Source organism: Callorhinchus milii, unplaced genomic scaffold (genome assembly GCF_018977255.1).
Source record: "Callorhinchus milii isolate IMCB2004 unplaced genomic scaffold, IMCB_Cmil_1.0 Scaffold5, whole genome shotgun sequence".
Lineage (NCBI taxonomy): Eukaryota > Metazoa > Chordata > Chondrichthyes > Chimaeriformes > Callorhinchidae > Callorhinchus > Callorhinchus milii.
In genome coordinates this window covers 14,489,283-14,513,312 of record NW_024704746.1, presented here as the reverse complement: position 1 = coordinate 14,513,312, position 24,030 = coordinate 14,489,283, and the positions used below count along the sequence as shown (strand labels likewise).

The 24,030-nt window shown below is 37.6% G+C and overlaps 1 protein-coding gene across 2 annotated transcripts in view; it reads right to left on the bottom strand.

Moving 5' to 3' along the window:
* Positions 1-24,030, bottom strand: part of col11a1a (collagen, type XI, alpha 1a) — a 144,430-nt gene that overhangs the window by 45,481 nt on the left and 74,919 nt on the right. For both annotated transcript variants that reach the window (XM_007887285.2, XM_007887286.2), the window contains 11 exons: positions 23,561-23,614; positions 21,524-21,631; positions 18,565-18,618; positions 17,325-17,378; positions 14,756-14,800; positions 14,212-14,265; positions 13,762-13,806; positions 12,595-12,648; positions 11,505-11,558; positions 2,427-2,480; positions 576-683 (listed from right to left, as the gene is read on the bottom strand). In XM_007887285.2, coding sequence (XP_007885476.2) covers positions 576-683; positions 2,427-2,480; positions 11,505-11,558; positions 12,595-12,648; positions 13,762-13,806; positions 14,212-14,265; positions 14,756-14,800; positions 17,325-17,378; positions 18,565-18,618; positions 21,524-21,631; positions 23,561-23,614 — 684 coding nt within the window. The remainder of the gene's footprint in view (positions 1-575; positions 684-2,426; positions 2,481-11,504; positions 11,559-12,594; positions 12,649-13,761; positions 13,807-14,211; positions 14,266-14,755; positions 14,801-17,324; positions 17,379-18,564; positions 18,619-21,523; positions 21,632-23,560; positions 23,615-24,030) is intronic.

The following is a 24,030-nucleotide window of genomic DNA, read 5'->3' as shown; positions in this document are numbered from 1 at the left end:
CAGAGTCTCTCTTTCCCTGTATGACATAGAGCATCACATCTCTCATCTACACATAAAATGTCACATCTTTCAGTTTGACAAGGTGCGTTCCACCCTACTAGTTTAGCTCAGATGACCAAAGCTTCCCAGGTAACTTCTAGTTAAAAGAGAGCAGCCTTTTGTCACAGGAAGGAAGGCTGAGAACAGGAGCTAAACCATTTTAACACAATGTTGACTGTGATCACACAAACAGCTTATTAATATTTTTAAAAATTGCCAATGCAAGTATGGGTAGAATGTTGCTTCAGGAGCAGGAAGTGTGAATGGTGCTTCCTACTCTTGCAGAACTACATTGCTGGAATGAATTAGTTTTGCCCTTTGGCAATACAGATGCAGCATTGCAGATCAGGTCAAGTTCTTTAGTAACTGTGAATCCAGGTGTAGAAATGATCTGTCTAACATGACAGAACACGGTCCTATTTAAAACTAAGAGCACCTAAGAATTTTAATAAACCAACTTAATCTATCTCGTCTTTAAAACATAATTTGACATGGTCTTCCTTTCAAATAAAGCAAAGCAAGTCATCAGCTCTTACCTTTGCGCCTTCTTTTCCTGCAGCTCCAGGCAGACCTTGCTCACCTGGAGGGCCGGGTGGCCCAGGGTGACCTCTCTCACCTAGTGGGCCAGTCTCGCCAGTGGGACCCTAAAATATCCAGTCCAGAGAAAGATTGTTAGACACTGATTAATAATTGCAATCTTCGACTGTATTGATGGTCACTGATAGTCATTAGCAATCTTGGGCCAAATTTAGAGTATTTCTTAAAGGAATTCCTAAATATGCAAACTGTGTAGGGACTACAGTTGATGTACATAACTCCACTCCAGAAGTAGACCCCATTTCTGACATAACATACTTCCATTTATTGAGAATCCCCATCTGCATGATTCTGATTCTTAATTAAGCAATCCTGCAACATGGATTCTAACATTTTTTAATGGAACATCAAATTGTGCTGATTTAGACTTCATCTACAAATTAAATGCGAATTTTACAAAGTATACTGAGAACCAATAAAATTAACTTCAATGAAGTGCAGTGAAGTCATATGAATGTTACCAAACACCTTTTATATAGATAACTCCCTACTTGAGATCCAACTCCATAGAAATATAAAAGGCAACACAAATCAGTTTGAAAAATTATTGAAATAATTAAAAAAATTATGATTATTAAGTAGTATTATGCATGGTATTTAGTCTCAGTTTAATATAAAGTGTAAGCAAATCCTTGTTCTTTAAAAAAAAACTTAGAATGAAAATTCTCCACAAATTGTGCATTTTTTTTGTGCCAGGATCTTTCAGTTTTCTTTTCTATGGTGAATACAGCCATTTGAAAATATTTTGATTTTAATGACATCGCCTGAAATTGCTAAAAGATTCTATATTTTACTGTGACCGAATGCTGGACAGCTACATCTTCTTGTTTTGCGGATTTCCTAACTTGCGTTCCCTACTCAAAATCTTATTTTTAAAATATTTTTTATTGTAAGGATATATATACACACACACACATTGAACAGTGTAAACTCTGAACTTCTTTCTGAATGCAATCATTCCTGCTCCATCGCACAGAATATAAACCATCTGCCTCTGTTTTGCTCCACTTGTCCCGCTGAGCAACCTGGAGGCCAACTTCTCTCATTGTAGTGGGTATCTGCAAGCTGAGAAAACTCACTCCCAGCCGGAGCAAGGAAGCTTGATTGATTGACAGCTGAAGCGCTAATAACCCCAATCATCCTGCCAGTGTTACTGAAGATCTACCACCAGTCTTTTGAACTACAATGCATCTCTGCTGTGGATCAATGGTGGAGATCTTTTCAGCAGCACTGCAATTCGTAACTCACAATAGAAATTTGGCTCCATCTGCATGATCCACTCAGGCCATCCATTGTACCACCCAGGGATTTTCAACGGATTACGTTTAATCTTATTAAAGAGTCAATTGCACAAAATGCTCTGCAATAACATAATCAGTCTGATGCCAGCGTATTAAATACATTTCCTCATTTACACTTTGCAGTCAGTTTGGTGTTGGTTAGAATATTCTTCTCTAGAAGGTTGGTACAGGAACTATGCTAAGAGAATGATATGAATGGCCCCTGGCAATTTCAGGATGAAACATCATTCTAAACTCAAAACTCATAATTTCACCCAGTACTCTAATAAAAATAGCAACAAAGATAAATATTTCCAAATATCACTTTCAAGGTTAAAAGGGCTCTTTTTTCAGTTCCATCTATTTTTGACAGTAAGGTTTAAGATTACTGTGAGTTCAATATTTTATCTGACTCACAGTCTTTGCATACATGAACAAAGACATTTGATTTAACAGCATGCTCCAGATCTGTTTGGCAAGAACAGAGTAGACATTAGGTTGTGCACTTACCTGGGGACCTACCACACCCCCTGGACCTGGAGGACCAGTCTTTCCTTGGAAACCCTGAGGAAAGGAAGATAACCTGATTAAAAAGGCTTCATGGGGCCAAGAACAGAGGGAGAATGGGAAGGGCTGCTTAAAAAAGAAATGTAGTGTTTAGCCATTTGCTGAGTGTTAACTTTGAAGTTTGAGAATCAATTAGATTTTTTTGTAATAAACAGGATCATGAACCTTGCCAATGAAGGAAACTGACAGGGTAACAAAATTCAACACTTGTCACTTTTTAATATCTAAAATGCATTAAAAAAATCCTCCTAAACCAATGAAGATCCATACACTGTGTATTCAAAATATCTTGACATTAAGATTGCGGAACATCTATATTCACAAAACCGCTCAGAATATAGAGACTGGATGTATTCACTGCCCAGCAAAGTTCATTTACAAAATAGTTACAGTGCCTGGCATACAGCTAAATAAATAGTTGAAATGCAGTTTTCTTTGCATTTATTTTTCATTCTTCACTTAAACAATGCTCTTATCGTACAAAATTTGTTGACTAAAATGTATTGCCACTAAGCCCTAAATCAGGAAATGATGTTAGAGGCATTGCCGGCATATAGTGGGCATAGGAAGTGAGATCTGCATGATCTCATGTCCTGGAATTTTATTATTCTTGTACTTCAAAACAATAAACAAAACTGTGGGGAAAAAAAAGGAATCGATTTTCCTCATTTTGAATTAAATTGCAAAACCCGATAACTACTGATTTTTACCAATTAAAATGAAAAATAACTCTGCCTATATGGTAGATATGGGACTAAAGCATACTTGATGTTAGAATCAGATTACTAAATGATGCAAAAGCATTCTTATTTTCAAACATTCACCATTCCTTAGTATTTTGAATGATTAAAGTTGTAAATAATAAATCTTGGAAAGTGAGACATTCAAAAGACTTTTTTTAAAATGCTTAGATCTTATGACATTCAGATAAATTATTTGCCTCAATATTGCATTTGTTACATTTTCATGAAATTTCAATGGGATTGCATGGTGGAAATTAACAGCTTTTATTTAAAACAGAACTAAATGTCTATGATTGTTATACTTTCAAGTATCCGGGACACTACCCCGTGTGAAGGGCGTTATATAAATGCAAGTTGTCGTTGTTGTTATACTCAGGTTCCAATATTTAACAAATATTCTCATCTAGCGTTCTCATCACAGGCTTCACTGAACCAGTTGCAAAATGTTCTTCTTTGAAATCATGCTTAGACTGAGCTAGCCCAACTAAGGCTGATAAGATTTTGTTTTGCAACTGTTGAGGCCGCCTTAATAGTGGTATACTCCTAGCGATGACCTACCCAGCTTTGTTTTGTTATGACATTTAAGTGCTTATTATCTCTTCTAATTTGCCTGTGGGATGGTTGGAAAAAAAAGATATAGCACAGAGTGATATTTGTAAAAGTAACACTACAACATGCTCACGGAAATGTAGCAAAGAATTAGCACATCCTCATGTTAAGGTTAAACATTTTAGCCTCAACAGACATCAGCTACTGATCTGCCTGATATGTAGGTATTTAAAGAGCTTCAGCAGAGTTCAGGAGACACTATTCTTTTGAGAAAAAGGAAGAATTGTCAATCTCTCTTGGTTGCTATGAATTTTGTTGTGTCTTTATAGACTTCCTATGTAACCAGCATTGTCATCAGAGCCATATAACATATAACCTTTCCAGTATTGCATGCTGATGACATCTATCCTTCATCCCTCCCAAGACAACCAAAATAAAAATCTAAAAAACAGGTCTTGCATGTCCTTTCTTCAATAAAAATACAGTGAACAGTACATAAAACAATTTCTTAAAATTTCCATGCAATTAGATTTCTGCAAGTTCAGAGCACAACAAACATTGTGTACCATTACCTACTTCCTTTCAATGCTTTTCCTTGGATTATAACAAACATGATCCTTGCACCATAATAATAATCCTTGCATTTTATATAGCACCTCATCACGTCTTTGAAAAGTCTCAAAGCGCTTCACAGAATATACTGTAAAGTGAAATGACTGTATATTTTATGGGTGACACACAGCAGCCAATTGCACACAGCAGTGTCCCACAAAAAGTCGTGGATTGAGTGACCAAATTACTATTATTTTTTTTAAGGAATTATTACCCCGGAAAAGCGATCTGCCAATCAACTCACAACCCTTAGAGTCAGTTAGACGAGGAAGGTAAGAGATTCAGTGAAAAGCATAAAGGCACCTCATAAATAATAGAAGGGCAATGTGACTAACAAAGAGTGGAGGAACCTGGACATCAAACAGAAAAAGTTTTGGGGGAATGAAAGGAATAGAAAGTAGGAAGACTGAATGTATGTAAATTGAATAAATTGAGTAAATTGAATAAGCTACAAAAGCAAACAAGAGGATGGTATAAAAAGACAGTAATTAAAAATTGCTAAGAAAAGGTTAAAAGTGCTTTTCTCTAAGCTTTTCTCAGTTTTATTTTATTAAAAATAAATAAATCAGACAAATAATAACAATCTGTGCAATCCTTTAAAATTATTTGGATCTGTCATTACACATCCTGTCCTTGAAGAGATGCAGGAACACGCTGTCACATTCTTAAGATGACAAGAGTTACGGTTTTCATGGAGATGGACACAGTGTCAGTTATTCCCACATGAGTCATCTGTCTATCAAACTCTTCACAAATAAGGGGGAAAAAAGTTTGAAGTGTCACCCTCTATTAAGGGGTATACCCAGGACAGCAGTGGTGTCAGGTAAGTGTACTCACTGCTGCTCTCTCAGGGACCCATCAAATATGGAGTCACTCTCAGCCTATATTCCCTTCGAAGTCAAAATCTACAAAGATGAAGATTCACACAGAATGAGCATGCCCTTCTCTCCCCCCGACCCATCCTCCCAAAAAAAGTATTACAAATATATTTTGTTCATTGTTACAAAGCTGAAATCTATTCTGCTTCAATTATTGCACTATTTTGTATTTCAAGGCCAAGTTTTCTTGGGTTGTTCCAAATATTAAATCAAACCACGATTTTCTATCTCTGTATCACAGGCTACAAGAAATCAACATTCTCTATCAATATGCATAATCACGTATAAACACTATTTAGCAGTAATATTGATGCACAACGTTTGCAGAGGCAAGAATGCAGACTATTTACCTCCTCGAATTATGGTAGAGCATGTGGTGCTCAATGTAAGGAAGGACATTTAACATGCAGAAAAGGGTTGTTTTGCTTTTTTTTATATATACGTGATTGATGAAGAAACATGTTTAAAGTTACAATTCATGGAAAGTACTCAGCCAGGGAACAGTACAGCATTTAAACAGAGTTTCTGTAAATTCTGTTGAATAGCATTATGGTTTGCCCAAATTGTAAACAAATCTATGTCATACCACAGGCAGTTAACTAAGAAATGAAGACCTAATCTCAACCACAGGGGCAGATCTTTTTAAAGGATCATGGAAATGGATGTTGAATGATTGTTTCTAATGTAGAAAATGCTTTAGAATTTATTTTCTCCATTGCATGACATCAACATGCGTTGTGTTTTGAAGGAATTGCAGCCAGAAACAACGGGTTACAGACACACTGGAGCTTTGAAAGAGAAAAAGCTCCCCAGAGCAAGTTAGAGAAAATGCCAAAGAAAAGCAAAGCTGACGCTGAGCCATCACTTTAATCGTTGGTATTTTTATTTTTTGACAAAATCTACCAAAGTTGGAATAAAGATTTTCAATGTCGTCTGCAACACGATATGCTCCTCATGGAGCAGCCACTTTCTGTAGTGGAGATGCATTGCACGTGCATCTCTGAATAATTATTTCTATTAAATCAAATGTAATACAATATATCTTTATGCTTCTCCACAATGGCTTTCAGAGGTGTTTAAATCTGCCACGACTCGCCTTTTAATCGGCATGCATCCTTCAAAGGATAAAATGTCAAACATAGTTTCCATCAGTGCTCTGCTCAGTAAAGATACAATTTTTTGCATTTCAAAACCTTTTTAGACCATATAGGATTTTTTTTGCGACTATTCGGACTGCCATTAATAGTGGTACTCCTAATGATGACCTACCCACCTTTGTAAAGTTACAACATTTAAGTGGTTATTAACTCTTCTAATTTACCTGTGGGACTGTTAAATGTTAAAATATACCTACTATTTCTTGCTTATCGTGTGCAAAACTGTTTATTTCTTGTGCTGCTCAGCTTTTAAAGAATCCAACAAGGATTGAAAAAGAACAAAGGGAATGGAATATTCTACATTAGTCATTGTTGTTCATGTTTTTTTCTGCTCCTTGAAAAGAGGAGAGGCACTTTTTGATGGAATGATTCATCAGTTGCAGCATTACAAGCAGTATAAAAACCCACTGAAAAAACAAACCATTTTCATTGCTCTTATTTGCACGTTTCGCTTTGTTTCTCAAAAGCACTTCAAACAGAGTAAAGTGCAAGATCATTTTCTTTGCAGTTATAAATAAATAAATGTATTTAATGGCCAGAGGTCAATGCATGGAACACACATTTCTTTCCAATATAAAAGTGTTATTTAATCATAAAATTCTATGAGTCTGTGAGCAGCAAAACAAAGATAGTAGTATCTCTGCTATGGTTGCTTAGGAGATTCATAACGCTTTTTGCTGAAAGCACAGAGATCGATGGGTGTGAGGTGGAATGAGGTAGTGCTTAAAGGTTTTCTTTCAGAGATGGAACATTATAAAAAGACTTTTCTCCCTAATGTATGGCAACTCTTCTTTTGTAGTTTTTTTTGTCAAAGAGCCAGAACTAAAGAATCAGTTCAGCATTAAAATCTTAAAATATATGGACATCAACAATTTCCACTGAAACTGGATGCTTTCAAATACAGCACTGACGTATCAATTGCAATACATAACAAACTACTGAGCATTTCCATTTGCATGTGTTTCACCATTTGCTGATGGACATTGTTCATGCCCGTTTCAGTTTACACCTTCACTGCCACAAAGAAGCAAATATTACACCTGATCCATCTGTTACATCAGGTTGATTTTGATTTCCAGTTCACCTTAAATGTAACATTCAGCTAGAAGAATTTATTCAAAATAAAGACTGTGATAAACAAGCTGGACCACACGCCCATTGATGAGGCTTTTGAGTGACACTCCCTCTGGACAATTCAACCTCTCTCTGCTTGAATTACCATCTGTCTCCCACAGCCTCTCCTTTCAAATATTCTGTTCTTCAAAATTGCCTGCCTGCCCGTCTGCCGCCCGCCTGCCTGCCTGCCTCTCTCAGCATCTCTCTTTATCTTCACTGTCCTAGATTTTCTCTAAGCAGTATTCCATCAACAATGGTCATGCCTTCTCAATCCCTAATTTGTGACTATTTCACACCTTTTCTCTACAGAGAGCAGAAAACTCCCACATCATAATTGTTGAACCAAATTAAACTGTTGAATGAAAATCCATTCAGTTTGGTTTTGATTGACCATCTCTCCCTTTCTCTCTTCTCAGGTAGGACCCTGAAGCTATGAATACAGCTTAGAGGTAAATGGTATTTGAAATAGGAAAGATTTTTGAACTCTTCGATGAGCAAGTAGTAGAGGGATGCACACAATTTCATTTATTTTAACTCGTCGATTTCATGAAACCATTTCATATTGAAAGGTGATTTAACAAAAAATCTAAGCCATAATGAAAAATAAATATTAACCAAGGTTAAGTGGATCGGAATCACAAATAATTTTTGGAGTGAGAAATGCAGTAAGCAAAATAAAACAAGCTGCCAGCTCTCAAGCATTTTGTTTAGTTACAGTGATTTTAACCAGATATAATAAGGCAATTTATTACTGGTACAAATTACTTCTTCATTTGAAACAGATTCAACCAATTTAGTGATTCCACAGTCAACCATTTTAGTTGACAGTGCTTAAGAAAGGTTCGCTATTAAAAAGCTACAGGTTCCAGATTGTATTAGTTCTCACTGAAAGGAATAATTGAACACATTTTCCTTCTACCAAACACTACTCATAAGGGAATGATGTAGCACTGTAGGTTGTTGAGAGCTACCCCAACTCTAATGGTACACAAACAATTATTTATTACGATTTGAGTATCTTCCCTGCATATCTGCCCATTTTCTGCATTAAATTCTGGGTGCATTTGTTTTTACTGAAAACTCTTTCGAAACAATAGTACCTAATGATGTTTTCATAGGATTTGATTACACATAAAACATTGTATGGCAAGATGTTGTGGGAAGAGAATACAGTTAAGGAATCTTGTGTACAGTTTCATCTCTTCTATGCAATACAGCTAAACTTCAAAAGAGAAACTAATGCCCAAAGGCATTTAAAAAAAATGCTTTCAAAAATATTACCACGGTAGTTAAATATATATTGGAGCTCCTTTTACAATTCATTACAGTGAACCCACTGAAACCGTTGAGCATTTGCCCAAATACGTTCAAAGAGAGTGTGATTGACTGAAAGAGGGTGAGTGCCATATCACATCACTTACTGAACCATAAATGATTTGATTGTGGAGACTGATGCAGTAGATACTCTTTCATCAGGGGTGAAAAAATAATAACCTTAACAGGAAGTAACAAATACCAACCCCTGACTCTAACCAGATGTACATGCTGATCCACAGAAATTCTTCTTTCTTGCTCACTTGCAAACACAAAATACAATGAGATATATCACATCAAACACCAACTCACCACTACCTCACTTGTGCTTAAACCCCTCATTATAATGCAGATTTGTTTGACTTTTTTCCCCTCTCTATAGAAAGATCTTTCAAAACAATACTTCCTGTCAGAAGCCTAATAATAATCCCTTCAAAAACCAAAAACAATAATAAATTGGTAATTTTCAATCTACGACTGTTTGTGGGACATTGCTGTGCGCAATTGGCTGCCGCGTTCGCCCACAAATATACAGTCAATTCACTTTGCAGTATGTTCTGTGAAGCGCTTTGGGACGTCCTCCCGACGTGAAAAGCGTTATATCAAATGCAAGGATTATTATTATTATTAAGGATTATTAAAGACTTTTTTTTCAAAGAGACAATTTTTCTCATCTCAGATTTTATATTCTAGTACATAGAATATTTTGGCATATATAAAGGGTTTGCTTCTTACGGGATTAGGGCTGTTCAGAACTGAACTAAAGGAAGGTTCAAATGGATTTAACTGAAAAGAAGATTAAACAAATCTTATATTAATCATATCTAGCATGATTTTAAATGCAACTGTGCTGAGCACAAGAACTAGATCACTTCAGATCTAGCCAATCTAGTTTTTTACCAAACATTTCTTCTGATAAACAATACTTAACAGCAGGCTTTGCTAAGTAAGATTTGGTTCAATGCAAACAAGCCTAGAAGACATTCCATTCTCAGGAAGGGAAGGGTCTTCGCACTGGGTAATCATGGTTTGGCATTTTAAGTGTCAAATGTTAGCACTCAACTACTTCCAGATCAGTTTCAATAGAAGCTAGATTGAGACAAAGGCTGATTCTATGATGTTCAGTACATTTACTGACCTTGGTGAACAAGGGACTCGTTACCTACTAGTTGGTCATTTTTAACATAATCATTGTGAGTTTGTAATGAGGAAATCCCACTTCAGTGTTATGGTATGTAAATTTACCAGCCACTGATCACCCTCCAATCTGGCTCAATAATAAACCTCAACCTTAGATGAATACCCAATTCCTAATCCAACTATACTGTGTTTCCTGATGCAATTGATAATTGAGTACAAAAGGCATTATTTGTGTAGTGTGGACAAACTCATTTCATGTTAAACTCTTACATTTGACGCAAAATGGAGACTTTGATTCAATCTCAGAGATCAAAATTTCCCTCTACTATTCTTCAACCTTACATGAAACTGGTTTAACTGGACTCCTTCATTTGGCCTCTATTTCTAATAATCATACTTTTCTCTCAATGAAGCATAAAAGGCTTGAGATTAATTTTGTGAAGATGTTCACTGTAATGTACACACTGTTTGCTCTATATGACAGAATTCTGGAGTAGGTATCAATAGACTTTTTGTATTGGATTGCATAGGCCTCATTCACACATGTGCTTTTTGCATGCTTCTCTTTTGTTGGGCAGGTTTGTTTAAACAGATGTTTAGAGCTTTTATCTGAATTATTTAAACATCTCTGAGGATAGTGGTCACAGAAAAGAAAGTCATCATCTCTATTACTGTGTCTTTACTGAAACATCAGATGCTACATTCCTTCGCTACACACCCTTGCATCAATAAGGCTAACATTCTTTTCATCAAAATCAGCAATTTCAACAAATAAATGCTGTCATTTCAAAGACAAATTATATAACAGAGAAAATACATTTTGAATTGCACCACTCTGAATAAGATAGCACACAGCAATAGCATGGTCTGAACAGCCACAGCTCAAATGGAGACCTTTAATTTATATATCGGAATCTTTTTTGCAGTATTTAACTGGATTCCAAATTCCCACTCACCCTTAAGGAACACCACCATTGCAGACCTCTCTGCAATATGATTTATTGCTACTGTTAAATATTTGTTTGCTTGTTTGTTAAAATATATTGTAAATCACTTGTTGGTTTGATCACTAACATAGTACTGGAACCAGTACAAGAACAATTCATAAGTAGCAACTCAGCAAATAAGCAGCTTTGCTTACTCGGGTCACTGGTGATATAGTTGTCATTGTGTCATATTTACAAACAATGCTACTATATTTTCCACTTGCTGATTTGAAGCCATTAATCCCATCTTCGGATCTTTAGGTCTTTGCAGTCTGATATAACACAACTTCACACAGACATTCTGACACCAGCCTCATTGCTTCAGAAGCCATTTGCTCGTTTCCACAGAGACAATCTTGGCAGGAGTGAAAACACAGCATGATGCCTTCAGTCTGCTTGTCCTATGACAAATGTGCACCTCATCTTTGCCACATGCTAGAAAGTGTCTGGTAGTAGCAGGTGTCTACTTTTGATTCACACCTGGTCAAAAGAAAAGAAAGCCAGCAACAGTGAGCGGCATACTTACTGTCTCACCACGCTGTCCAGGATGACCAGGCAATCCATCCTTACCAGCTGGGCCCTGGCAAACAAAGTAATGACAATGTTAGTACAACTCCTTTCTAAAGACAACCAGCACACGTGATGGAATAAGCAACTACAAAGGGTTTCAAAAAGGAAACATCCGTTACTATTGACTGAAAGAATTCAAGGTTCTTATATTTAGAGATAAATACTTCATAAGATGTGGATAGAGGGATCAATTTCAGTGTCCAAAAATGTTGTTACAACATGGGCATGTTAGCATATGGAGATGGTTAAAAATAATGTTTTTTTCCTGCTGCGTCCTTATCATGGCGACTCATTACAAAGACTGAGTGAATAATATGACTATTTTTGGCAATCAGGCAACATTAACCAGTGTAAATTAATCACTCCCAACAATATAGGTACAGTCCATGCATACTAAGAACTGATATTCTAAGATTCATAAGAGCATTTCTACATTGATGCACTGAATGTTAATACAGTAGATGCTTCCAAAATCTGTTTGTAGTATGAACAAGGAGACATATGGCATGCCCTGCTGTAAAATGTTTATTTAGCAAGTAGAAAACAAATTACGTGCCAATACCTGACAAATAGTAGTGTCTTGAGTTTACACAGCAACCAAATAGGATTTATTCCACACACTTTGGTTGGTAATCAATTTTATAAAGGATTGTGTATTTTTATGCAGATGATGTCAATTTTGATGGTGGACATGACAATGAATCATAATTTGACTACCAATCTTTTGACCCATGTAAGACATCCCTCTAGATCCAGCAAGCTGTCAAACTGGCTGTTGTTCAACAGCCATGTGAGTGGAAAATCAAATAAATTACCTTTAATATTTGGTGATAATAGTTTATGCATTTGCTGATAACAATTTACAATGGTCTCCTTGTCAACATCTATATTTCTTTTCAGAAGTTAAAAAGCTTCTCTCTCTGAACCAGGGATGCTGCAGTAGGTAGCAGTCGGGAAATCTGTCACTTGTGTAGATAAGAAACCACAATAAAATGTGTAACCTAATAAACATGTTGTATTTTAATGGAAAAAGACAGATTACTTACAGGAGGGCCTTTTGGTCCTGGAAATCCAGCGGGGCCCTGAGGGCCTTGAGGTCCCTGAAACAGATAGTGTGTGTGTTTTACATATCACAGCCACAAAAATTTACCCACAAGTCTTTCAGTGATACAGAATATATTATGACTGCCATACTGAAAGAAGCTACTTGGACTATTTCAGTCCAGTAGTGTTCACAGCGACCAACTTGATTTGACTGCTGTAGCTGCCATGTTTTGCCGATTATTGGGTCAGAGGAAAAGGCACGGCTTTCAAATGCCATCAACAGAAGATGAGTTTGTATTGTTCTGCTGGCATTGAGGCAAAATTAAAGAAATCAGGCAATGTAATAATCTGCCATATAATGGAGAGCTAGCTGTGCCTAGCTAGCTCCAGTCTCATTAAACCATTCATCTGAAAGCAAAGCTAGCAGTTAACTTGATGTAAGAGCAGTGTATGCTGTTCTATTGCTTTCCTTCGACCCACAAGCTGCCAGTGCTTCAGTCTTCAAGCTAAAAATGCACAATTCACAGTTCTGAAGTAAAATTTTGTTGTCCCATAAGGGACTCATTTCCTTCCATCTAATTTTACCCCGAGGTTACTAAATAGCGAACTGAAAGACAAAAGTGCACTTGTGCCAAATAGACTGAAAAACAAGATCACTAAGAGAGTAAGGCATGTACAACATTTTTTTGTTGACAATTTTCTCCCCTCCTCTAAGAAAGGAGCTGAATCACATTGTTAAACAGTTCCATGGATCCTGACTACCCTCTGTTGCCTTACCCAAGTAGCTACTCTTCATAATGAAATTCGACACAAGTGAAAACGACTCAACTTTGGAGAGCATCAAAGCTGATTCTGATTTCATGCCTTTATGTAGGCAACATGTTGTTTTTGTGTGATGCAACACTATCAGCAAGATGGTTCTGATTCCAAAATAGTTAGAATTTAAGCCAAGATAGTCAGAAAAGGCCAGTTCAGTATGTTGCTCAACAGTTTACAATTTAAACTGTACATTAAGTTGCTACCTCAGTCAGCTATGATCTGCAAAACTGATTCTCCTGCATTGTAAGGAAAACAATGATGTGGTGGAAGAGGGTCCTAAAATGCCGCAACTGTGACTGACTCTGTTACTGCAACAATAGCTTGTTAGCCTGAGAAAGGATCTTCCTTACCCTTTCACCAGGAGGCCCAGGAGGTCCATCATTGCCTGAAGTACCCTAGAGGCAAGAACGAGTTGAAAATATTAATACAAATGCATTTTATAAGAAACATATTCCACAGAATGTACTGTTTTCCATCAGCATGAATTGTTTCGATACTACAAGATAACTACTACACGTAGGACTATTACACAATGCTGTTGTGCGCAATTGGCTGTCGAGTTTCACCCACAAAATATACAGTCAATTAATTTTACAGTATATTCTGGGACGCACTTTGAGACATCTCGAAGACATGATAAGGCATTGCATCAAATGCAAGGACTGCTAAAATAAAATCCTTGCATTTGAAATTATGCCTTTCATACCAGAAGGATGTCTTGCTTCACTCTGTAATGACTGCGCATTTTGTAGTCGAATGTAAAACGGGTCTTAAATCAACACTAACGATAAAATAATTACCTTTGGTCCTGGTTTCCCGGTGGGTCCCCTTGGTCCTCGAGCCCCACGAGGTCCCTAGATATTTCATCAAAAAACAAATTATTTCAAGATTATAAACAGCAAAAGCAACCCCGCATCGTGAATAAAATACAGCATTTAAGACAAAGGTTGTTGTATGAATTTATGGAAACAGGTACTAGTGCCAAAATTATATTCAATTAAAGTTCCTAATAATAATAGCCCAAGATTCTAAGTGAATAGATCAAACACTTAATTTGCATTTTATCAAGACCAATTTTCACAGAGGATTGGTTCAAACCTTTAGTATCTAGTGATCTCTCAAGTTTTTCCATCATATTTTCTCATGCAACTTAGAATTCATTCATGATCAACTAGCCACATAACTGTTTCATTCACCATTTTAAATGGTGTTCTGACAAGATATGTTGATAGTAATTTACTTTTGCAGGTACATTATATATAAATAATTAATACTATCAGATGCATCTTCTGCCACTTAACAAGACATTTCCCCATTATGAGTGCAAGCCAGATAGATGCCTACCGTTGGGCCTCGCTGTCCCCTTGGGCCAGGCTTGCCTGGAACACCCTATGAGAAAGAAACAATGTAGATCTGTCAGAGATGCTGATTTTGAGATGAATACTTTAAGATTACGAATTATTGAAATGGAGTATAATAGGTTGTAAGGTGGTCAACTCAAATGCATGCAAACCCCAATTAGCCCATGCCAAGGGACACCTAAGTGTTCAGATTAAATTAAAATAAATCCCTGCAACAATAAAGAATGTGACTTCCTTGAAACAATGCTTCCCTTTGACATAATGTTGCTGGCACCTAACTGCAATCCTGCAGGTAGGAGTTGCCAGGAAGCTCAGGGATTCCTCTGTATCCTTTGATTTCTGCATTGCTACACTGGTCAAGTCAGCAGCAGATACACAAAGGTTGGTGCACCTTTGGCTGTATGTACAATTATACAATGCAATATCAAATACATACAATGTATGTAGCACCATTAGCTAACCTCATTTACAAAGGCACAGTAAAACAGATTCTAATGTGTCCCTTGTTTGTCATCTTGAATGTTTACTCTATGTTCTGTTTGGATTTTTGCACTGGGTTTAGAAATTGGCCTCGAAGTCTCCCATGCTTCAGTTAAACGCAATTTTCTTTGCTCGATGAATGAGGTGCTATTTGCACTTATTCTACAAAATGATCCATAGAAGGAGGCTAAGGCTCTAATTGGAATCATCATAAATTTATTTTTTACAGAAGGAAATATAAAGATATGTGTCAAACAGAATTAGGCATTAAAATAACAAAGCATACTCGAGTGATGGCTTTCCCTTCTGTTTAATCTGTGCTGTTAATTTAGAAGCATTCTATATGCAAAGTGTTGCTTATTCTTTGTAATTCACCATTTCAATTTGACAAAGTAACATTGTAATAGATTGATTTTAATGCATTAAGTAACGTAGCATATTATGTTGACTGTATTTGTGGGTTGAAACTGGTTGAAGCAATTCACAATGAATAGGGATAAGATAATTATAATTGGATATGGTCAGCAAAATCCATGGAAAAGTTGCCATAACTTTAGCTGTGCGAAGGACAGCTAAACAAGAGAAACTTTAATTTTACATTGTTCATGTCCTCGGATTTATTGGTTTAAAACAGCCAAAGGGTGTAATATTTGGAGATAAGCCCGTTTGGCTTGAGAAAGATGAATTTGACACAATTCCTCCAAATTATTTATCCAAACTCCAGAAGCATGCCCAGCATCAGGTACGGGATATTTCTTTTGTATCTTTGCTAAATTAAATGTGCTAGCTCAGCAGGGTGATATCAATTTTTTCTGACCAGCGACCACCTCAAGTTACCTCAGGTGTCATCTTCACATATGGAAACCCTGGCAACTGAGAAGTAGGCCAGCCACCAATTCCAACAGGGATTTATTCACAACTGCCAAATGACCTTCACTGTGACCTGTTCATACTACATCTATTACCACGGTCGGTAAGGAGCCGTTCCGACAATTGTTCCATCTGCTTCCCCAATAGAAAATACAATTCCATCCCTGAGTTCTAAACATATAAAAAATATAAAACTATGCTTACTTTCCTGATGGCAGAACCCAAAAAGTGCTCACCCCCTACTTAAGGTTGAGTTGAAACAACTTCCTGTCCCTGCCCTAAACTAATGCTCTTTAATCATAACGCAAAGCTTCTGATTGCAAAAACAGTTTTAGACTTGGACAATTTTGAAAAGATGTAACGAAGATGCTTTGTGACAATAGACTTTTTTTTCTCTTCCTATTTTTATTTCTGCATTTTTTTTACATTATATTATTTACAATACAGTGAGTTCAAATGCTGAGATCCAAGGTTGGTTATTCTTTTCATGTTCTCCATCTGGTACAGTACCCAGTGGCAAAATCATCTGTCTATATTGGGTACAGTCAAACTAGTTCAAAAGAATGCTGGAGCTCACTTTCAGTGGAGCCGGTGACATTTTGATTGAAGTGCATCTTACTGTGCCCCCAAATTCACTTTTGTTGCACATTGGTATCAACTGAGTTACACAATATATACATCAATGGCCTTCACATCTTCCCTTCAATGAAGCTCTGGGACATGAAAAGCATGAGCAAATCTAACTTGAACTGAATGAAATCATGTGGAATTAACATTGTAAGTAGGGTATACCTCAATATAAATTTACATTTATATAGTGCCTTTCATGTCAGGAGGATGTCGCATAGAGTTTAATACTGCTGGCTAGACACCCAAGCTAGGGGTGGGAGCTGAGGGGTATCTAGTACTCTGCCCACATTGGAGTTCGGGCGGTCTTGTACAGACAGACACTCATAAGAAGTAGAAAAGCGGTCAAATATCATTATGCAAAGTTGGAAAGAAGTCACAGTTATATCAATCCCACACTCACGTGTGTTGTAACACAATTAATAGAGAAAAAAACTTGAACTTTTATAATACTTGATCATGGCAAAATGTTCAAATGTGCTTGGCGGATAATTACCATCAAGTGTAATGACAGTTTTTGCAGGCAACAGTGCTTTCGATTTAATTCCCTTGCCAAAAATAATTATCTATCTTACCCTTGCACCTTTCTCTCCATTAGCTCCAGGAAATCCTGGGAAGCCTGTAGAACCCTGATGAAAGGAAATAAATACAATGAAACTGATACACAATTAACTACTGCAGCTATAAAGAAAAACTGTCAGTGTTCTATCTTCTAACAGGCAACTCATTTCAGAGCAAAAACTTGTCAGTATTTGGAGTCCAAATAGCTATATTATTTTTAGCTAGCTTTTATTGAATACATCATGCATCAAATAAAACATTGTTAAAATACTATTTTTAATTTTTCTAGTGCTCTCACAAAACTCTTGATGCATTGCATAATTCATTGGATCTACTTAAAGGAAATAATTAATGGCTTACCAGAGGGGACAAAAATTCCGGTTGCATTGGGAATATTAGCACATTTTTAACAATTCACACCACAAAGACAAGCATTAAGATTCATGAATACACTTTACAAGTAGATTAGCAAATATATTAACCCATGCTGGCACCCAAATTCAAGTCAGCAGTCAGACCGGTGGACAAAACAGGCTATCCAGTGCTAATGTCCAGTACTTAACCCATGATGTTTGGGTTTAAAAATTGACCTGATCATGCATTTGACACAACAATGCCAATTTTTATACTTCAGGGCCTTGATTGGATGAAACTTGTCATTTGAAACTGATTTTCAGCCAACCAAAAGATCTATGCTGGCCGAGCAAATTGCCAGGTAGTGCACTTTGAAGAGGCAAAGTATAAAAAAAGTTAGAAATAGATTTTAGGACATAAGAAGTAAGTCAATGAGAACAGGAGTNAAAAAAATGGAAGAAAATGAGGAAAAAACAGAACACGAGATGTAAAGTATTCAAATTCACTTACAATAAGATATTCAAATTCACTTACAATAAGATATTCTATATTCTATATTCTAGATCCCCATTTTGCTTGTGCATTGCAGTACTAAAGCTACTGACATGTCACAGTACTATTAGTATTTAGTCCCAAGTATCATGGAGTGAGCACTTAAAATCTTTTTGCTCACATCCTCCCCCATTCTTCTATTAAAAAAACAGTGTCTTTCCACTCTGCACTTTAGTCCTCCATTTTAATCTCATTATTTTCATGTACTTATGACACAGAAAACAGGTAAACAGATGATAGATATATTATCTACATTTCCAAACAACTAAATTACGAAAGCCAATGGACTGAATGTCTCATTGTAATCCTTCAGTCCTTGGAAGCTTTGCGATGATAGAGAAAACATACCTTTGGGCCTTGTCTTCCTGGATATCCTGGCAAGCCTGGAACACCGAGTTTACCCTGAAACACACAATGATTTGTAAATGTTTTATCGGTGCTAAAACACGGCAAACCCTAGCCTCCTCAACCTCAGTGTTAATAAGAGAATCAGAGCTTTAATAACAATAATAATCCTTGCATTTGATATAGGACCATATCACGTCGTTGAGACGTCTCATTGCGCTTCGCAGGATACACTGTAAAGTGTAGTGACTGCGTGTTTTGTGAGCGAAATGCCCACAAGCGTTTATGCCTTCCACAAGCAGAGAAAAACTACCTTGGAAAGTCTTTCAGAAACAAAAATACGGCTGGAGAGTTGAATCTTTATCCTGTTTAATTTGTCTCACTTCCAGAACATCAAAACATAGTCTACTTTGTTTTTAAATTGATTGTTGTAGGATTTAATAGGATGTCTCAGTGCTGTAAATGTATCACACAAAGGCTTGAGCTGTATTCTGTGGCAGTTTATTAGGTAAAGAGTAAACATATAAGAAAACATACACACCCATTCCACATTTGAGAATCTGTCATTAAGCTTTACAAAGTCAGGACTATAGTTGGGAGGGGGGTGGGGGCAGATAAAATTACTGCAAGCTACACAGTTTCTCAGTCATTAAGACTGATATTCAAAACATTCTGTAATATCTGGTAAACAAAAAGATTAATAATAAACTGGCCCATATTAAAAGCAGATTATTAAACTGTTTGTTGAAGATTTTAAAATAATTGCTTTCAGTGCAGTATTTCAGTGCATTCTGAAAAAAAATAAGACACTCTAAAATCTTTGCTTGATGGCCTGTGCACCAGATAGCATCAAGGGCTGAGCTACCTGCCAGAGCTAATATTATGAAGCGCTCTTGTGCTTGCCCCAGAGTGCTCCACTATAGAAACGTATTAAAGCCTTAAAATTAACTGAATCATCTTGATCACAGACTCTCAGAGCAATTAAATCAAAGTAAATTACAACTTCTGGTCTTTCCCCATGAGAGTTTAAATAAATAATAAACTATGTGCAAAATCTATAGCCAATACAACAGGTCTGTCTTACTCACAGGCAAAGAGTACACTTATGCTCAGTGAAACTATTATTGGGTATGTTGCTGTTTTTGTATTCCAACTAGAAGAGTAAATGTAAATGAACTTGAATCCTTCTTTAATGACCATCTTTCCAACACCATTCTGCTTACCTGAATGGGGGAAGGTAGCAATAAAGTGGCCAATGCCAGCAAAGTCATTTAATGCTGCAAGACACCCCTACCTAGTGGTCAGGCTAAGAACTGATGAAGCATTCAGCTGCCGAATTGTCTGCATTTTGAAACAACTCTGTGGATTCCTGAGTATTTTGTTCATTACTAAGGTTTTAGGAATATGATGATTAAACTGTGACTTTCAATAGTTTGCAATGGTTTAGTTTCTAATTCTTAACCAATTTCAAATGGGATTTCTTAAAAGAGACTCCAATTTGCAAGTTGGGGTCTTTTGCCAGTCAGGAACCTCGGCGTTTTGTTCGACCCTGAGCTGTCCTTTCTCCCTCACATCCGCACCACAACTGGCACCGCCTTCCATCACCTCCGGAATATCGCCAGACTACGGCACTACCTCACCCCTCACGCTGCTGAAACCCTGGTTCACGCCTTTGTCACCTCAAGGCTGGACTATGGGAACTCTCTCCTCGCCGGCCTTCCCGCCACCTCCCTCCACAAGCTGCAGGTCATTCAGAACTCTGCAGCTCGTGTACTGTCCCGCACCAGCCTTCGGGACCACATCACTCCCACCCTCGTTCGCCTCCACTGGCTCCCCATCCCCCAGAGGATTGATTTCAAGATCCTCATCCTCACCTACAAGGCCATTCACGGCCTTGCTCCCTCCTACCTCTCCAACCTACTATCCCCCTACCTACCTGCCCGTACCCTCCGATCCTCTGGCTCCGGTCTGCTCCACGTCCCCCGCCCCAACCGCCCTACCATTCAGCCTCTCAGCCCCCAGGCTCTGGAACTCCATCCCCCAGTGCCTTCGCCTTGCTTCCTCCCTTTCCTCCTTCAAGGCCGGTCTCAAAACCTTTCTCTTTGACCGTGCCTTCAGCTCCCCTCTCGACTCTCTTCCCCCTCCTCGCTCCTTCCCTTCCCTCCCCTCACCCTGACCATTTCCCCGCTCCTCGCTCCCTCCCTTCCCTCCCCTCACCCTGACCATTTCCCCCTTCCTCGCTTCCTCCCTTCCCTCCCCTCACCCTGACCATTTCCCCCCTGCTCGGGTCATGACCCAACTGTGCAGCGCCTTGGGACGTCCTCCTGACGTGAAAGGCGCTTTATAAATGGAATCTTGTTGTTGTTGTTGTTGTTTTTGGTAACCGCAAGTAATTCATGCAAACGTGCAGGAACTGCCCTCTGAAAGTAGATCACAACAGAGTGGCGTTCCCGCATGATTTACTTGTGGTTCCTGAAAAGAATCCCCTTTTGCAACTCAAGATTGCTATTAAGAAATAGCATTTGAAATTCCATCTTAAACCCCATTGCCATATATTTTCCCTGTCCTGACCAGGCACAATATGTAAATCTAAACAATCAGCAGTTATTTATTTTATGGGAAGAGTAAAGTGGTTTCAAGTGGATTGAGGATTTTGAAATTCAATCCCGAGTGTCCTGCCTAGGGTTTCTGATGGTGTTAAAGACGATTGGCATGCTAGGTTTGAACACAGCATAAACTTTACTGCCAATTTAAACAAAATTCCTATTTTATAGCTTGGATTTATGCCTCAGTGGTAGTGCTACTACAAACTTCGGATACATCAGCATTGTGCAACATGCTTATTTTGCATAAATCACAATTCTAGTATTTACACACAATTTCCTAAAGTTTCTTTATGTTGCATATCTGTGAGTCTCAGACTGTAGTTCTGCCCTACAGTTTATAATGGTTGTCCACTGACCTTTTCACCTGCGGGACCTGCTGAACCAGCGTCACCTGGTGGTCCTGACCGGCCTTTCGGACCTTCAGGCCCATCCTCGCCTCGGGGACCCACAAGTCCAGTTTCACCCTGCGAGGAAAAAGAAAACCCCAAAAGGATAATGAATATTAGAGACTATGAAAAAAAAGTGATGCGATTCACAGCCTTTAACACTACTAGAAGCGATTTCACTTCTATATCTGAACACAATTGACTGTTTTTCTGAAATACTTTCGAGCCTATCTGTCACATGATATTTAATAAGCTACTGAAGACAACCAATCTTCAGCTACACCTAGTTTGCCCTCATCTCATCTGCAATTCTTGTGTTTTTTTTAAAAAAAACAAGATAACAAACTAACCGACAAAAGGGACCACTGAAGCTTCCCAGTCATTTCAGAAAGGCATTTGACTATGTTTTAGAATTGATCAGGATTTGTACACTAAAGACATTTGCTAGAACCTTTAGTATTTCTAGCAGGAGAGGACCCACCAAATGTAAAACATATCTACTTTCTCCTCTCCTGAAGCTGCTGATTCACGTCGGGGTGCAGTCCCACAGACCGCAGCTGTACTTCTTCCCAAGTGGCCATTGTTCATGGGTGAGCCGCAAGACAATGAGTAGCAGCGAAGTACTCAATAGTATGAGTATGCACGGGAGCACACACATAACTATACGCTCACACACACACCCACCCCTACACAAGCTTGTTAACAAAGATCGGCGATCCCAAGCAGGAATTTTGATTGTTTTTCCACACTCCCTAACCCTGGTGTATTCCTGTCATTTGTATGATCAATTGATTCATCACAAACCAGCGATGCAACTTAGGACCTTTGCTGTTTCACACTGGGCTCGTTTTTACAAAATGATTCATTTTCGGGTCTTTCTGAAATTTATTTCACAAACCTGAGAGTGAATTGGTTTCTCTCCCAGCAACATTTAGAATGTTTGCATTCATCCTTTCTACCATTGCCTGTGATTCCTTAGTTGCTCCCATTAAGTTACAGCAAAGTTATTCATTACAATAAAATTATTCCTGTTATTCTGGGTTAAGGCTGGATTTGGGGAAATAGACCTTCAGAGTTGTAATTTAATATATGTAAATATACACAAGTTTATTAGATGATTGAGGAGGGAGGGAATTAACTTTAGCAGAGGAGGGCAGACTTTGACTCTCTCCTCTCCTTCACTTGGTGGTGGCACCTCATATGTACATTAATAGCAGTTCACGAAAGTGTAAGTATATTATGCATTTATATCAAAATACTAAAAAAGGAAATCAGAAATGATTGAAACACTAATGACAAATTGAGCGAAGTCCACAGTAGATGTATTCCAATCTTTTGTAAAATATTAACAAAAGATAATTCCCCGATAATTGCTATGAACCACACAAAGACCATCACAACTCCATTGAAGGCTACATGGTACACATCACGGCCATGTGATGAACTCACGTCTGATTCCTTTGGAAATTAGATCCGAAATTAAACCCCAGAGTTTAAAGAATCTTATATCCAAACATCAATATTAACATTTCCACTGAAGAATAACTCACAAAAACTCATGAGTGAGAAAACCAATGAAATGATATTTTAATTGTTTTTCCCTTGACTGGGCTGTGATGCAGAAGCTGTTACCTCTTTTGTAATTAGATTCTGCTGATACCATTCTGTGTCTGGGGAAAAGGAGAATTCCAGTAGAGATTTACAGAAGATTCGAGAGGCCAAGCCAGACAGTAAGAAAAGCTAAAAATGTTACCTTCACAGATATGTGAAGGTTGTACAAACATAATAAGTTAAAATAAGAAGGAGTTTTTTTACTCTTCAGTTGATATCTCCAATGTAATGAACAAGGATAAAGGATCAGATGATGTCTTGCAAAAAGGTATTTATTGCTTTTCTGTGTGAAAATGGAACGTCTGGCACATTTATTATCTCGGTCAACTTTGCTCAGCCTGAAGCACACTAAATAGATTGTATGGATTGAAAGAGATAAATGGTAAAAGCACTTACCCTGTCGCCTTTGAGACCCATGTCACCCTTGAAACCAGGGAAACCATCTTCACCCTGCAAAACAATCAGAAGTATTTAAATCGTTACACAATTACTTTCTCAAAGTTTCCATTAGTGGTTTTTTTGCATGCAAAGTGTGTTTGAAGTTATCTTTTATTGTTTTTTGTGGCAGGAGCACTGACAGAATCACATTCCAACAAAATACAATAGAATACAGTAGAATCAGTGTTTAGTGACTACAGCAAATCTGCTGCTAAACAATCTTAATACAGAACCTAGAATGTCGAAACTCCATTCTACAGTGAGCTGGAGAGATGAAAATAGATCACTACCCCAGTTATATATTATTTCAATTCTGAACATAGGGGTTTGGATTTAATAGAAATTTTGTAAAGTGATATAATTAAGAACACAGTCGTGCGTAAAACTCTCTCCCTTGGAACCATTCTTAATACTAATCATAGGGAAGC